At 39.7% G+C, this 15,291-nt stretch overlaps 1 protein-coding gene across 6 annotated transcripts in view; it reads right to left on the bottom strand.

Annotated features, from left to right (window-relative positions):
• LOC126457360 (schwannomin-interacting protein 1 homolog) overlaps positions 1-15,291 on the bottom strand; it is a 1,975,729-nt gene that overhangs the window by 627,200 nt on the left and 1,333,238 nt on the right. For all 6 annotated transcript variants that reach the window (XM_050093596.1, XM_050093598.1, XM_050093593.1 and 3 more), the window contains one exon: positions 5,157-5,221. In XM_050093596.1, the coding sequence (XP_049949553.1) occupies positions 5,157-5,212 (56 nt within the window). In that variant the 5' untranslated portion in view covers positions 5,213-5,221. The remainder of the gene's footprint in view (positions 1-5,156; positions 5,222-15,291) is intronic.

Raw genomic sequence — 15,291 nt, 5'->3', positions numbered from 1 at the left:
TACACGCAAAACCGGAGAAATCTATCTGCGGTGCAAAAATCTTAAACCCCACCTCTACCTCTCTGCTTCTCTCTCTGTCTCTCTCTCTCTGTCTCTCTCTCTCTCTCTCTCTTTCTCTCTCTCTCACTCTCTCTTATTCCAGAATACGGCATAATTTTGTTACTATGCTATCTTGCCGTGTTGTCTAACAAGGAAGTACTCCACGTTAATCTACGAAGAAAGAGGCCAACAACTGAGGACAAATTTACTTGAACAGTGCGTTTGGAGCACCTATCGTCTATTTGACGGAGGCAAGATTTCAAGAGATACGAGTAGACAAAAGTTTAAGAATCTAAAAGGAAAGACGTGGGATACAGAAATACTAAGGAATACTAAGGAATGAAGAGGTACGCTTGAAAGTCTCTGGAGCTATAGATACTGCCATAACCAATAGCTCAGTAGGCAGTTCAGTTGAAGAGGAATAGACATCTGTAAAAAGGGGAATGACAGTGGTTTCAAAGAAAACCATAGGTACAAGGAAGGTAACTGTGATGAAACCATGGATAACAGAAGGAAGTGCAAAAATGTTCCGGGATAGTCAGGAATACAGTAATGCAAGCGAGTTGGGAATGAAATAAATAGGAAGTGCAGGGAAGCTAAGATGAAATAGCTAAATGAAAAATGTGAAGAAATCGAAAATGAAATAATTGTCTGAGGGGCTAACACAGCACACAAAAAAATCAAAAGAATCTTCGGTAAAATTAAAACTAAGAGCGGTAACATTAAGTGTGCAATGGGAATTCCACTTCTAAATGCAGAGGAGAGAGCGAATAGGTGGAGAGAGTACATTGGGGGTCTTATGAGGAGTAGGACGTGTCTGATGACGTGATGGAAGTAGAAACAGGAGGCTATAGGGAAGATAGAGGGGATCTAGTATTAAAGTCAGAATTGAAGAGAGATTTGGAAAACTTAACAACAAATAAAGCAGAAGAGGTAGGTACCATTCCATCGAAATTTCTAAAATCATTGGGGGAAGTGGCAAAAAAACGAATATTCAAGTTGGTATGTAGAGTGTATGAGACTTGTGACTTCCGGAAAAACAACATCATCCACACAATTCCCAAGACTGCAAGAGCCGACAATTGCGAAAATTATCATACAATCAGATTAACAGATCAAGCATCCAAGCTACTGACAAGAATAGTATACAGAAAAATGGAAAAGAAATGTAATGATCTATTATATGATGATAAGTTTGGCTTTAGGAAAAGCAAAGGAACCAGAGAGGTAGTTCTCACGTTTCGGTTGAAAATGGAGTGGATAGCACACTGGAGGCACCTGAGGGAACGACCGTTCAAACCCGCGTCCGGCCAACCTGACTTAGGTTTTCTGCTATTTTCCTAAATCGCTTAAGGCAAATTCCGGGATGGTTCCTTCGAAAGGGCACGGCCGCTTTCCTCCTCCATCTTCTCTAATCCCAGCTTGTACTCCGTTCCTAATGACGTCGTTGTGACGGGACGTTAAATTCTAATCTCCTCCTCCTCCACCTCGATAATGGAAGAAAGACTGAAGAAAAATCAAAAGACGTTCATATTATTTGACGGCCTGGAAAAAGCGTTCGACAACGTAAAATAGTGGAAGACGTTCGAAATCCTGAGAAAATTAGGAGTAAGGCATAGGGAAACACTGGTAATATACGATGGATTAACTTTAATAGTGGCAACTATTTATTTATAGCTCGTACAAAATAGATACGTGTTTCAAAGTTTTACTGACCTTCAGAGTAGTCACCAGCATTGTGAATAACCCGTTGCCAGCGATGTGGAAGTCGTAGAGTACTCTTAGCACTGCCAGTTGTGTTGACAGTTCGAGTGGCGCGGTCTATTGCCGACGAATTTGTAGCAGTTCAGAAGAGAATGCCGTGAAGTGTTTCCTTCAGTTTAGAAATCTAGTTGAACTCACGAGGGCTTAAGTCAGGGGAGTGGAGTAAGTAGTATGGCACTTACCAGCCCCATCAGTCAAACAAATCAGTAACAACTTGCACTGTACGTGCTTGAGCCTTGTCCTGCAAAATGGTGGTCAGATCCTGGAGAAAGTGTCGTCACGTCTGTCTCTATGCTGTTCATATTTGGAACACAACCTAGAACCAGCTTAGAGACAGAAGTAATGACACTTTCTGCAGGACCTGACCATCATTTTGCAGGACAATACTCAAGCACGTTCAGTGCAAGCTGTTACTGATTTGTTTGACTGATGGGGCTGCTAAGTGCTATACCACTTACTGCACTCCCCTGACTTAAGCCCTCGTGAATTCAACTCGATTTCTAAACTGAAGGAAGCACTTCACGGCATTCTCTTCAGAAATGCTACAAATTCGTTGGGCAATAGTCCGCGCCGCTCGAACTGTCAACGCAACTGGCACTGCTAAGAGTATCCTACGACTTCCACACCGCTGGCAACGGGTTATACACAATGCTGGTGACTACTTTGAAGAGCAGTAAAACTTTGAAACACGTATCTATTTTGTACGAGCTGTGAATAAATAGTTGCCACTATTAAAGTTCCAATCCTCGTACAATATGTACTAGAACCAAAAGGGAAAAATATGAACGGAAGACCAAGAACTAAGTGCACGGATTCAAAAGGATGTAAGACAGGGATGTAGTCTTTCGTCCATACAGTTCAATCTATATGTCGAAGAAGCAGTGACGGAAATAAATAAAAGATACAAGAGTAGGTTCAAATGGCTCTGAGGACTATGGGACATAACATCTGAGGTCATCAGTCCCCTAGAACTTAGAACTACTTAAACCTAACTAACCTAAGGACATCACACACATCCATGTCCGAGGCAGGATTCGAACCTGCGACCGTAGCAGTAGCGCGGTTCCAGACTGTAGCGCCTAGAACCGCTCGGCCACAGCGGCCGGCCCAAGAGTAGGATTAAAGTACAAGGTGAAAGGATAGCACTGATAAGATTCGCTGATGACATTGCTTTCCTCAGTGAAAGTGAAGAGAAATTACAGGCTGTGTTGAGTGGAATGGTCTAATGAGTACAGAATGTGGATTGAGAGTAAATCGAGAAATGACGAAAGTACGGAGAAGTAGCAGAAATGAGAACAGCGAAAAACTTAACATTTTAGTTGGTGATCACGAAGTGGATGAAGTTAAGTAATTCTGCTACCTAGGCAGCGAAACAACCCATGATGGACGGAGCAAGGAGGACATAAAAGGTAGACTAGCATTGGTTAAAAGGGCATTCCTGACCAAAAGAAGCGTTCTAGTATCAAACATAGGTCTTAATTTGAGAAAGATATTTCCAAGAATGTACGTTTGGAGCACAGCATTGTATGACAGTGAGATTGGACTGTGAGAAAAACCGGAACAGAATAGATTAGAAACATTTGAGACGTGGTGCTACATGTGAACTTCGAAAATTAGGTGGACAGATAAGGTACGGAATGAGAAGGTTCTCAGAAGAATCAGCAATTAAAGGTATATAGAAAACACTGATAGGAAGAAGGGACATGATGATAGGACAACTTTTAAGACAACTTCCATCATGGTACTAGAGGGAGGTGTAGACGGTAAAAACTGTAGAGGGAGCCAGAGGCTAGAATACATCTAGCAAATGTAGTAACAGCTATCTTTTCTCCCCAGTTCGGAAGCGTTGGCGACAGACTATACAGATATGAAGATAATGGAAGGTTCAGAAGATTGCTGAATGTCATATGGATACATCAGATAACTAATGAGAAGGTACTGAATCGAATTGGGAAAAAGATTAATTTATGGCTCAAACTATAAAAGAAGTAATCGGTTGACAGAGCACGTCTTGTGGCATCAAGAAATGTTAATTTGGTAACAGAATAACCTTTACGTTGCAAAAATGAGAGAGAGACAGCAATGACCGACAACAGTGAGTGGACTGCAGTGGTTATGCAGAGAAATGTATGCGCTGAAAACAGCAACAACCATCTCTTCATTAATTTAGCATTATCCTGTAGCACATTTTACAAGCTTCTAGTCTTCTCTGTACTGTTTGTCGTCCACGTGGGATTTCCGTATAAAGCTACATTCCAAACAAAAGCTTTCAGAGAATGAGTTTCCCAATGATTTATATTAGATGTTACCACGTTTCTCTTTTACAAGAAAACTTCATTTCCATTGCTAGCCTACATTTTACATCTTCTCTAGTTGTGCCTTCTTCAGCTGTATCGCTATCCAAGTAGCAAACATTGTGTACTACTTTCATGGTCTTGTTGCCAAATAGTAAATCCCTCATCATAACTTTACAAGATTCAAAAATTTTCTTTTGCTTTTAATCGTGTTTCTTTACAATCTCTTTTTAAGACGTTCAAGTGATCTACCAAATCCTTTGCCTTCTCTGACAGAATTACATCAGCAAACTTTTGAACCCTTTATTTCTTCTCCCTGAGCATTAATCGCTTTTCCAGAAGTATCTCCTTGGTTTCTTGTATTGCTTTCACTAACTACAGACTTGATGAAATGATGGATAAGACACAGCCGCTGCTCACTCCTTTCTCAGTTACTGCTTTTTCCATATCCTTCGACTTTTTATAAGTGTTTTCTGGTGACTATTAAAGGCTGTCAACAACCATGAATAGCGTAACATTTTTATGGAAAACTCTGGGGTAATTTTCATACGGAAATAGGGAGACTGGTATGACCATGGCGGTATAATAAAGGGGAATGGCACTACAGACTTAAGCTGTACATTGTTTTCAAGCCGGCCCCGCCACACTGGATGCCCAAAAACATTAGCAGACTACTGTTTACGATTGATTTTTGTTCTTAATTTCTGTTATGAGCTCGCAACAGTTGTATTAAATGATAAATTTCACACTGTTTTCGTGAATGACACAGTGTCAGGAATGAATTGAGATTCTTTTATACTTTATACTGTCATTAGACCGTACATCGATATATGACGAGGTGGAATTTCTTTATAAACCACTTTCACCAGAAGCTAATATTTTGGGCAGTTGCCATGGCGAACGCTGGCTTTAAAGTTTGTGACGTCATGACACCTCCTCTTATTACATCTCGGCAGGTACAGCACAACAAACAAACCAACACAGAAGCAAACACACACACACATACATACACACACACACACACGTACACACACACACCCCTAGCGTTCAGGTACTCACATATGCAGACGCGGCTCGGCAACAACACCAGCACAGTCGGCGTCCTTCAGGCGCATCGCGGCCTCCTGCAACATACAAGGACATTTCATTAGCTGCGGTAGACGTATTGATATACATATAATACAATGGAAAATAAGTGTGTTAAGGTCATGGTCCTATTTCACAATTCTACAACTTCAAAAAATGTTAATATTCGTGAATAATGAAGTTTCATTTGTTCGGCGAGAGATCTTCTAGCGAATACAGGATTTGAGGCGTAGTGTATTGTTAAAAACCGTGTGCTAGCCACATGGAAAGGTTTGAGAGTTACGTCTGAGAAGTGCATTGTAATTTCCATCGAAATTCCGCTCTACAGCTCTTTCTGATTGCAAATTTCATAGAAAGGATACTTGCGAAACTCAATACGTTGGGATCCTTCTCGCACGGCTAACAGGAGCGCCGACGAATTCGACAGTTGTTCATTTATAGTCCATGAAACGATACGATGAGGGTGCCAAGAGTTTTGTGTTCCGAATCAGAAAGTTACGTCGACGTTTGGCACTAAAAGAGAACAAGGTTCAACTTCTGCAGGCACTTAATAAAGGAAATACTGACAGCAGCACTCAGTTTTGCAGTTACAACCTTGAGAGAGGAGAAGAGACTGGAAGTTACTCGTTGCACTTGATTTTCTGTGACGAGGAAAACTTCTGCTCCTCTGCCAAAGTTTGGCTGCCAGAAATTAGGGAACGTAGCGATCAGATAGCATAGTGGAACATGAACAGTATCCTGAAACTTAAAACATACTTCGCATTTTCGAGAGAAAGCCCGTCGCCCATTTATAGTGCAGAGAAAACTCAAGAAATTTCTCGACGCTAGATAGGGTGAAACGGGTCTCAACACTGAGAACTTTAGCTTTTGCTCTTTTCTTCTTTTAGTGGCTTCATCAAGGATTCGGTATACGTGCTTCTACAACCAAACATTTTCCTCGAACCGGAAAAAAACATATTACAGCTCCAATTAATTCTCTGACGGAGTTATACAGAGTTATTGTAAAGCATTCAACCAAATTCTAAACCGCTGCACTGAAGATTTAAAAAATTTCTCCCCATTTGCACAAAAAACGTCTTTAGTCGAAGGATACTGTCGAACTTCTACATCTCCTCTCTATCAATTATTATTATGTCACAGATTCATTGTTATAGCGTCTCGTATTATGGTTTCTTACCGTCACATTTAGGAATAGAGCTGTTATTATTCTCATTTTATCTTAAACTGTTTGTGCAACCTAAAAAAGGACCGCACACAATTAATAAGTATACACCCTTTACTACTGTAAATAATCTATTTTGTAATTGAACTTCAGTTTCCCAGCCATACTTCATTCTAGAAAAAATGAGCTTAGTGCTTATTGCCCTTTATACTTCCTTATAACATTAATTTCGCGCAATTATCTACCATGGCTGTCACAGATCCATTTATTGTGTGGCCTATATACTACTCAGCTGCCTTACTCATGTGTTTTATGCAATATGCAGTGCCTTCAAATACTATGTGCTAGATTTTCACACTCTCTTTCTTACTACATGCCAACTATTAGTCCTATAAAAAAATGAACAGAATATTTTTGTAGGAAATTTAATGTAGCTACATTTAGTACTGAGGTACGTTTTCGCTAGGGGCTGCAATTTTTTAATTATTCACAAAAAAGTGTTCAGAAGTGGGATTTAAACGCGTTTTTCTTGAATAACTCGGAAACCTTAGACTCCAACGAAAACGTATCTCAGTGCAAAACATAACTACGTGACATTTCCGACAAAAAGGTGTTCATTTTTTCTGAATGACTAATACTTTGCACGTTGTGAGCGAGAGAATATGAAAATCTCGCGCCTTGGTTTTGAAGGCGTTGTGGGTTGCATAAAACCTTTCGTAGGGGCAGGTGAGTCATCCTGTATGTTAGCTATATTTGAAAGATTTTTGAATCTCAGATCTTAACATTCTTTTTATTAGGAGTATGTTGCCTGCCACAGCATCAGGCTGCTATCTTATCAAGACATAACTGGATATTACGCTACATGCAAGACAACTTTGACAAATGAGCATAAACCAGATATGATTGCGATTGTCTGGGAAACTTCAGATTTAAATCATTTGGAATTATAGGTTTTTAGCAATACATTTATTTCCAAAGCAAAAGTTACCTTTTGGGGCAACAAACTGTGGTTTCTGTCTCTTGCTCAGCAGTTGATTTCCGAGAAACGTGTGTACACTAAACAGCTCTGAGAGAAGTGAAATAAATTAGTTTCACAAATGAAATGCTTGACTCTATTTCAGAATACATCAGCACATTGTCTGCATTTATCAGTGTCTGTATAGTTCGATGCAGCTTTAGTTCAGACATGCACATATGTTTCGAACTGTGCAGAAACTGTCAAATACAGACACTGCACTAACGTATTCCACGGCAAAGCCATGGCAATCGGATGAGAAAAATGAATAATTCTCTTCTTATGGCGGAATCACATAACCGTTCGAGCACTATGGGAAGCATCGCTTGCTACAAGCAGGAAATCGCGGTTCGAGTACTGGTCCAGCACAAATCATCATGTGTTTCCAGTAAATTGTATAGCTGTTGTGGTACTGAATTTGCAGTTTGCGAATACATTTCATGATATTTCGGGATACAATGCTTTTGTTGCAAATTATAACCAGCATTTGTTGTTATGACTATGGAGTGACCATTTGATATTATAACTATGAAGTGAATAAAAAACATATTACGCTTCTGAAAACAGTCCTATTGACTCAAACTTTTGGTAAGCAAATATAGTTAAATATGAGGGGCACTTCGTCTCAGTAACAGCGTAGAAACCACACTCCCTGTGAGTGATGGCAGTAAAGGATGTTTTTAAAGATTTTAAAAAGAGTTTATATCATGTGGATTGTAATAGTTCATAAGTTATATGAGTGAGAATGGCTACCAATCGCATTTCATACGACCGATCGAAACCTAATCTAATAATTCCTACAGGGGAGAAAAGGCCAGATCAAATAAGAACCAATCTAGGTGAAAGACAAGATACCACAGAGGCAAGAGTTCAAAATGGTTCAAATGACTCTGAGCACTATGCGACTTAACTTCTGAGGTCATCAGTCGCCTAGAACTTAGAACTAATTAAACCGAACTAACCTAAGGACATCACACAAATCCATGCCCGAGGCAGGATTCGAACCTGCGACCGTAGCGGTCGCTCGGCTCCAGACTGTAGCGCCTAGAACCGCACGGCCACTTCGGCCGGCTAGAGGCAAGTACCCTCCGCGGTACACCATAAATTTGCCTGCTGGGTGAAGCTGGTGCTGCGTTGTTGTGTCTCGACAGAAGATATTTTAATAATTGGTTCTCTTGGGCTTTCCCTAAGACTGACGGAAATGGGAGAGTGGTTAGAGGGGTGTATGGATGTAGACGTTGACGTTAAATGTAAGGCGACAGGTACGACGACGATGTCGATGAGAATGACAAAGCATTAAAAAGAATCAGAGGACTTTACGAAAATTGACCATAAAGAGTAGAACGAATTTCACAGTAAAGTGACTTACAGATGTATTGGGATATAAAGAAAAGATTGACTGTAATTAGAATGAGTGTTAACCTAAATATACTGTGGTGTGTAACCTTCCTCCTGCTATTTTTGGCTGATACTGAACTGAAACAGTGTCCTTCGCGGTGCTCGGGCGTGGGTAACGGATGGTTAACAGAGAGAACACATTTCGTATCGTGTTGTCCGGAATGTAAATGTTTCTCCTTTCTTTACGTGTTACAGTTCTCCAGTGTTAACTGTAAAAGGGTGCTTTGAAGGTATAACGAGCATAACATTTCCTACCGTTTACTTCGTTTACTGAACTCGTAAATAATACATTTATAAACAGTGACTAGAACCAATAATGCTTTGATTAATAGTTAAATTTTCTTCTACTTTCACAATGAAGTTTGCCATGGCTGCATTGCTTTGCCAAATCAAGTTATAACGTTATAACAGTTCGCGGTAACTATAATAATTGTTCGAGGAATAATGTAGCCCATTAACCGATGTTACTCAGAATGGCAGTACTGATATGTCAACCGAAGTGCGTGTAATTACGCGCACGCTCCACGAATAAACCGATTAATCAATCATTGTTGTCCTAGCACTCCTCGGACACATTCAAAACTCATATTTTATCAATGTCTGCAAGCTGTTCACATATTTTTTGGTGCAACTCGACAGCATAATAACGTTCCACTAGAAACCAGAACAACTGCCTTACATAAAGGCGCGTGCCAACTGCACTTGGGCTTTCTGAACGAAAGAGCAAGAAAATGCCACCTACCATAAAAAGGCGTGCCTAACTTCGAATGTTCCAAGGATCCTAAGCGGGAGGATTGATGCTTCATGTCACTGTCAATAGTAGCACAAATTACAAGTGAAGGAAGTGTCTAATCCTTTTTTCTGTATAAGGTGATGACACGACACACACACACACACACACACACACAGACAGACAGACAGACAGAGAGAGAGAGAGAATGAGAGAGAGAGAGGGGGGGGAGGGGGGGAGGAGGGGGAGGAGGAGGTCGTTGTTTCAGGAGCAGCCTTCTAACTAGGGGTTTTTATCCAACAGGATTTATGTAGATAAGGAACCTCCCCCTTAATGGCCTCATTGATCACACGGGCGTCAACATTTTGTAAAGTCGTTACCTCGTCTTTACGTCAAGGACGAAAAACCGAAAATGTGAGCGGTACTTCGCTGCCACCATCGGCGTAGATCACACGTCGTCGTCGATAAAGCGTTTTTCGATGTGAACTGGGTTAACGATCAGATCTGCGAATCAAGATTCCATAAAACGCAAATATCTTCATTTGAGTTCGTGTATAAAGCACAAACGAATCGCAGGATCGTTGCTGACATCACAACAGCAAACATCAGGAATAGGATCAAATGACGTTCAATTTTTATGGTAACCGTAGCGGTTATTACTGCAAGAACATAATGATAAGATCCAACCACTCAGATTTAACACAATAGCGAATTAATAAAGAATCTCAAAGTTGCAAAAAGCAAATAAACTCACGTGGCGTCACTAAAGCAAAAAATGTACCTCTAACAATACAGAACTAAGACATTACAAAACAATATTTCTAGCAGAAGTACTCTACACTGCAGCAACTACGGTGATTCATAGCCAGACAATAATACAAGAGATCGAAAATTAGAAAAAGCAAAATTCTCAGGAAAATATTGGGGCCCGTATTTCATAAGGAATATGGATAAAGAGGCCGTCGAGAGACATCTATAAACGGACGGAAACGATAACGGACACGTTTAGAAAAATAAGAATTAAATTCTATCGACGCATCCACAGGATGAACAAGAACAGATTCACAAGGAAAATCTTCGAGACATCAAGCGATTGAAGAAAGAAGACACTATGTTGAAACAGAAGAAAATAATGAAGAAGTGGGACTCATAAAAATTAACATAAGCAGTCAAGAATAGTTCAGAAACAGCACAAAACCAAATAATTAAACGAAAGTACATGGAATCAGAACAGGAAAAAAATGATGGGAAAAAGGCAAGAGGGGACAAAGCGAACGTATGAAGAGAATTTAGGAATGACTAAAGAACAGGAAAAAATTATGACCACTTAAGTTCTAAAGCTCTCTTTAAAACTTAGTATTAGAAAACACTACTTTTTTCTACTACTATTACTACTACTACTAACAATAATAATAAAATCCGAACACTGTGGTTATAGCGATTTCACACGCCACTATACATTTCGAAGTCACAGCTTAGTACCCACGGCTTTCTGTTGTTTAGTAATGATCTCCATTGTGACGTCAATAGAACAGAAACGCCTATGTGTGGGAGTTATAGTTTATTTTTAAACGAAATTTGCGGAGAAATATACATAGAATTACAGAAGAATTCGCGAAGATGCTTTTTAAAACTTATTGTATACCCACGAACTTCACTGACAGACATGCTTATTCAGAAGTATTTGTTTAAAGATTAAGATGTGTCGTATAATATGAAGTTATTTATAATCTAGTAGTAATGAAATATTCATGCAATTTGCCATTTTCTTTGAAAGTTGTAGGGGAATCTATGAAAATTGTGCTTATTGAAGATGTGGAAGTTGTTTTTTGAGATGTCATACACAAAATAAATCAAAAATATTCACAGGCGTACTGTATAAGTTCAAACAAAAATCTACATGAATTCTCATGTAATTCTGTATTATATTAAATTCCATCACAGTTTTGCGAATTGAAATTAAGAATACCGTACAATATTGACAGATACGCTTTTATAAAGCGTTGATATCGCAATGAATGCCCCTGCCTGTTCACTGAAGCCTTGATGTGAAAATGTATACCGACAAGGAAAACCCTATAAACACATTAGACGGATATCGTTGTTAAGACTTCCAACGCCAACTGTTCATAAAATAGTGCTCAGTGGACATGTATGGGAGGCTGCTACTTCATTTATTTAATAAAGAATTAGGCTTTATAAGGAATACATATGGTATTCGGACGTTAGTTTTATCGGTTGCAGCCACATTGTCCATTAATACGGACTATCTTACTAGGTTATCAATTTCGTTTTATATCCAATGAAATTTCTGTACTGTCTTTCCTACCAGCCTCGGTGTGGCTACATTTGTAACGCAAACTCATTTAGATTGCCTCTCTTTCCAGTGTGCATAGCACAGAACCGATTTTACTGTAAACATTATACACCCTATCTCACGCTTGTGACTTGTTCGTCAATGGTAGGATAAACCTTACACTGGCATCATAGAAGTAGTTTACTATCTTCCTTATGAATGTTTACACCAAGCTTTCATTTATCCACTGGCTTTCCTGAGCATATTCAGTAATCAGTATAAACTCACAGTATCAAAAATAAGAGTATGTCCATATTTGGAACGTTGGAAATGGAGCATAATCTTCTATTTTATAAAATATGTTTGTTACGAGTTCTTTCCAATTGACGTTAGATAATCTGATCTGGCCAAGTAGTTACATAGTTCAGTTGCATTTTCCTGTTTATTTTTAGCGTCTAGGTAGCTAAGTTCAACATCTATTGACTGTGTGCTACCACCTGCGAACAGTCTGCAGTCTGAAATGTTGTTAGACTCACTCCACCTTGTTAACAACCACAACAGATGTGGGTATTACGAGGATACTATTACAAAACCATGCATTGTAATAGCGTTGTACTTCGTTCATTACACACTGAGGTGACAAAAGTCATGGAATACCTCCTAATATCCTGTGAGAACTCCTCTTGACTGGCGTAATGCCGTAACTCGACGTGGCATGGACTCAACAAGTCATTGGAAGTCCCCTGCAGAAACATTGAGCCATGCTGCCTCTGTAGCTGCCCATAACTGTGAAAGTGTTGCCGGTGTAGGATTTCGTGCACGAAATGACCTCTGTATTAAGTCACATAAATTTTCCACGTGGCTTATGTCGGGTAGTCTGGGTGACCGAATCATTCGCTCGAACTGTCCACATTGTTTTTCAGACCAATCGCAAACATTTCTCTCCAGGTGACATGTTTGGAACTTAAAGTCCATGAATGGCTGCAGATGGTCTCCCTGTAGTTCCTCAGTTATGATAAGTTTATCAATAATCTAATTTATGCTCTTCTTTACTTTCGCCTTTCTTTGGTTTGTTCTTAATCAGTATTGTGTGCTACTTTGACAGCTCATTCCGCTGAAACGGTCCAGCACTTCATCACTTCATCATTGAGGATAGCAATGTCATCAGCGATTCTTGTCACTGAGACCTCGTATTTTATCCTGAATTTTAATTGCATTTCTGAGTTTTTCGTTCTCTTAATTGGTTCTACGATGTACAGATCGAACAGAAGGGAAGAAAGACTGCATTCCTGACTAGCGCCCTGTTTAATCCCAGCAGTTCTGCCTTGGTCTTCCAATATTACTATGACCAGTTGGTTCTTGTAGCGATGGTATATTTACCCGTCTCTCTGTGCAGCGTATATCTACTTATCTTCAGGATTTCAAGCATCTTGCACCACCTATACAATGACGAACAATTTTTCTATATCAACCAAATAAAATTTCTTTTTACTATTTATCGTCTTTATCAAGTGGAACTTTAGAACTGTCCCTTTCATGCCTTTAATTTTCTCAAACGCAAGCTGATCGTCATCTAACAAATTCTCAGTTTTTGTCCGCATTATTCTTGTCGCAACTAAGATACGTGACCTGCTGAGCGGTAGTAGACGCATTTATCAACCTCTGCTATCATCCGGATCATGTGATGATATTCTCCTAAAAGTCGGACGTCATATTTAGAGTCTCATATTCCACATATCCACAGCTATATAACAGAAACCATGTTCCTTAATCGAATTTTGCAATTTAACAACATTTGTAATATCGAACAGTTCAAAATTGTGCCCGTGTTAGCAATGAGAGCGAATTTTTTCTAAAATTTGTCGGGTAAAGTGGAAATGGTGTCGGTACAATGCAGTTTCTCTTCTTGGATTAGCGTAACAGACTAGAAACTGCCCTGACATACAGCTTTATTGTATCAAGTTTAATTTGTGATATTTTGGAGACAATAGATTGGGAAATGACACGTAAAAGTAGACGAGACTCGCTATTTCGGCAGCAAAATAAGTGACGATGGCAGCTGTATCTTTATATATATATATATAATTCTACTGTACGTGTATATTTTACTGAACTACTCCTAAACGGCTGGACCGATTTGAATGAATTTTTTGTACACGTTTGGGTGGCACCCTGGATGGTTTAGATTCACAAATCAGACCAGCAAATGGCGCTGCAGTCGGTATCTAGGTTATTTATCTATACTGCAACTGAACGGCTGGATCGACTTGAATGAATTTTTGTGTATGCGTTCAAGCGGGGGCCTGGATGATTTACATTTTAAATCAGCACGGTAGGTGGCGTTGCATTTTTGTGTGCAATATTGATCGTATTATATGGACGGACAACGAAAATTTAAGAAACCAGGCTGCAATCAGACGTGGTAACGAAAGTCAGGAGCAACGCAACGAACGCCTTCGAGCTAATGCATTGAGACAAAGACTGGCCCGTCAACGAGTCACCGACACATTCAGAACACGTGAACAACAGCGTTTGCAAGTGTATCGCGCATTGACACGTGCGTCACACTTCGCCTTGCGTTTGAACACGAGTCGGACATCGACTATTCGTCACATTCACCAATTGTAATCGGTGATATGAACAAATACCAGCACAGTCATGCACTCAAATACAAAGATGAATCGCCCGGTTTCTGCTGCGTGTGTGGAAAAGTTGTATTGCCACCAATGAAATCACCGCCAGAAACACTGAAAACACTATTGGCCCGGAGCTACATCTCAATCTAAATTGTTTTTGCGTAAAATTCGCATATTCAATTCGTACTTTCAAATGACATCATCCGGAGCAACAAAAATCGTTCAGAATGAGGATGATCGCGATTTCCAATCAACGTTTAAGATTCAGGGCCAAGTGTATCAACAAATTGGTTCTTTAATGCCGATGCCTGATACCGATTCAAAATTTTTGCAAATCTACTTCATGGGTGATGAGGAGCAGCAAATAAACGCACGCTGCCAGTACAAGCATATCGAGCAGATGGAGGAGCGAGAAATTGTGGGTATTTTAGACCCGTTTTTACAGAATCACAACCAGTTGGTCCAGTTGTTCAATACCGTTCAAACAGATTGCAAAACAACTATACGATCGTCATCAAAGCAGACAAAGTACCATCTGGGCAGCACGAGGGGCGATATATTGCACCGACCATTAATGAAGCTGCAGTTGTTACGGTTGGCGACGCATTTGGACATCGAGATATACGAATCCAACGCAGAGATAACACAGTGCATACGATTGAAGACAGTCATCGCTCTTACGACACTTTGCGATATCCATTGATATTTTGGGAAGGAGAAGATGGATATCATTTGAATATCAAACAAAGAAATTCAGCAACAGGTACAATCTACACACGTCATTACCTAATATTTTATTTTTACGCACGATTAATTTCTTTTTGTCTTAATTATATTTTTACTTTGCAGGTGCAGAAACCGGCAAGAAAGT

This window comes from Schistocerca serialis, chromosome 2, assembly GCF_023864345.2.
Source record: "Schistocerca serialis cubense isolate TAMUIC-IGC-003099 chromosome 2, iqSchSeri2.2, whole genome shotgun sequence".
In the NCBI taxonomy this organism is placed as follows: domain Eukaryota; kingdom Metazoa; phylum Arthropoda; class Insecta; order Orthoptera; family Acrididae; genus Schistocerca; species Schistocerca serialis.
The sequence above is the reverse complement of the archived record's forward strand: the minus strand, read 5'-3'. Positions and strand labels throughout refer to the sequence as shown.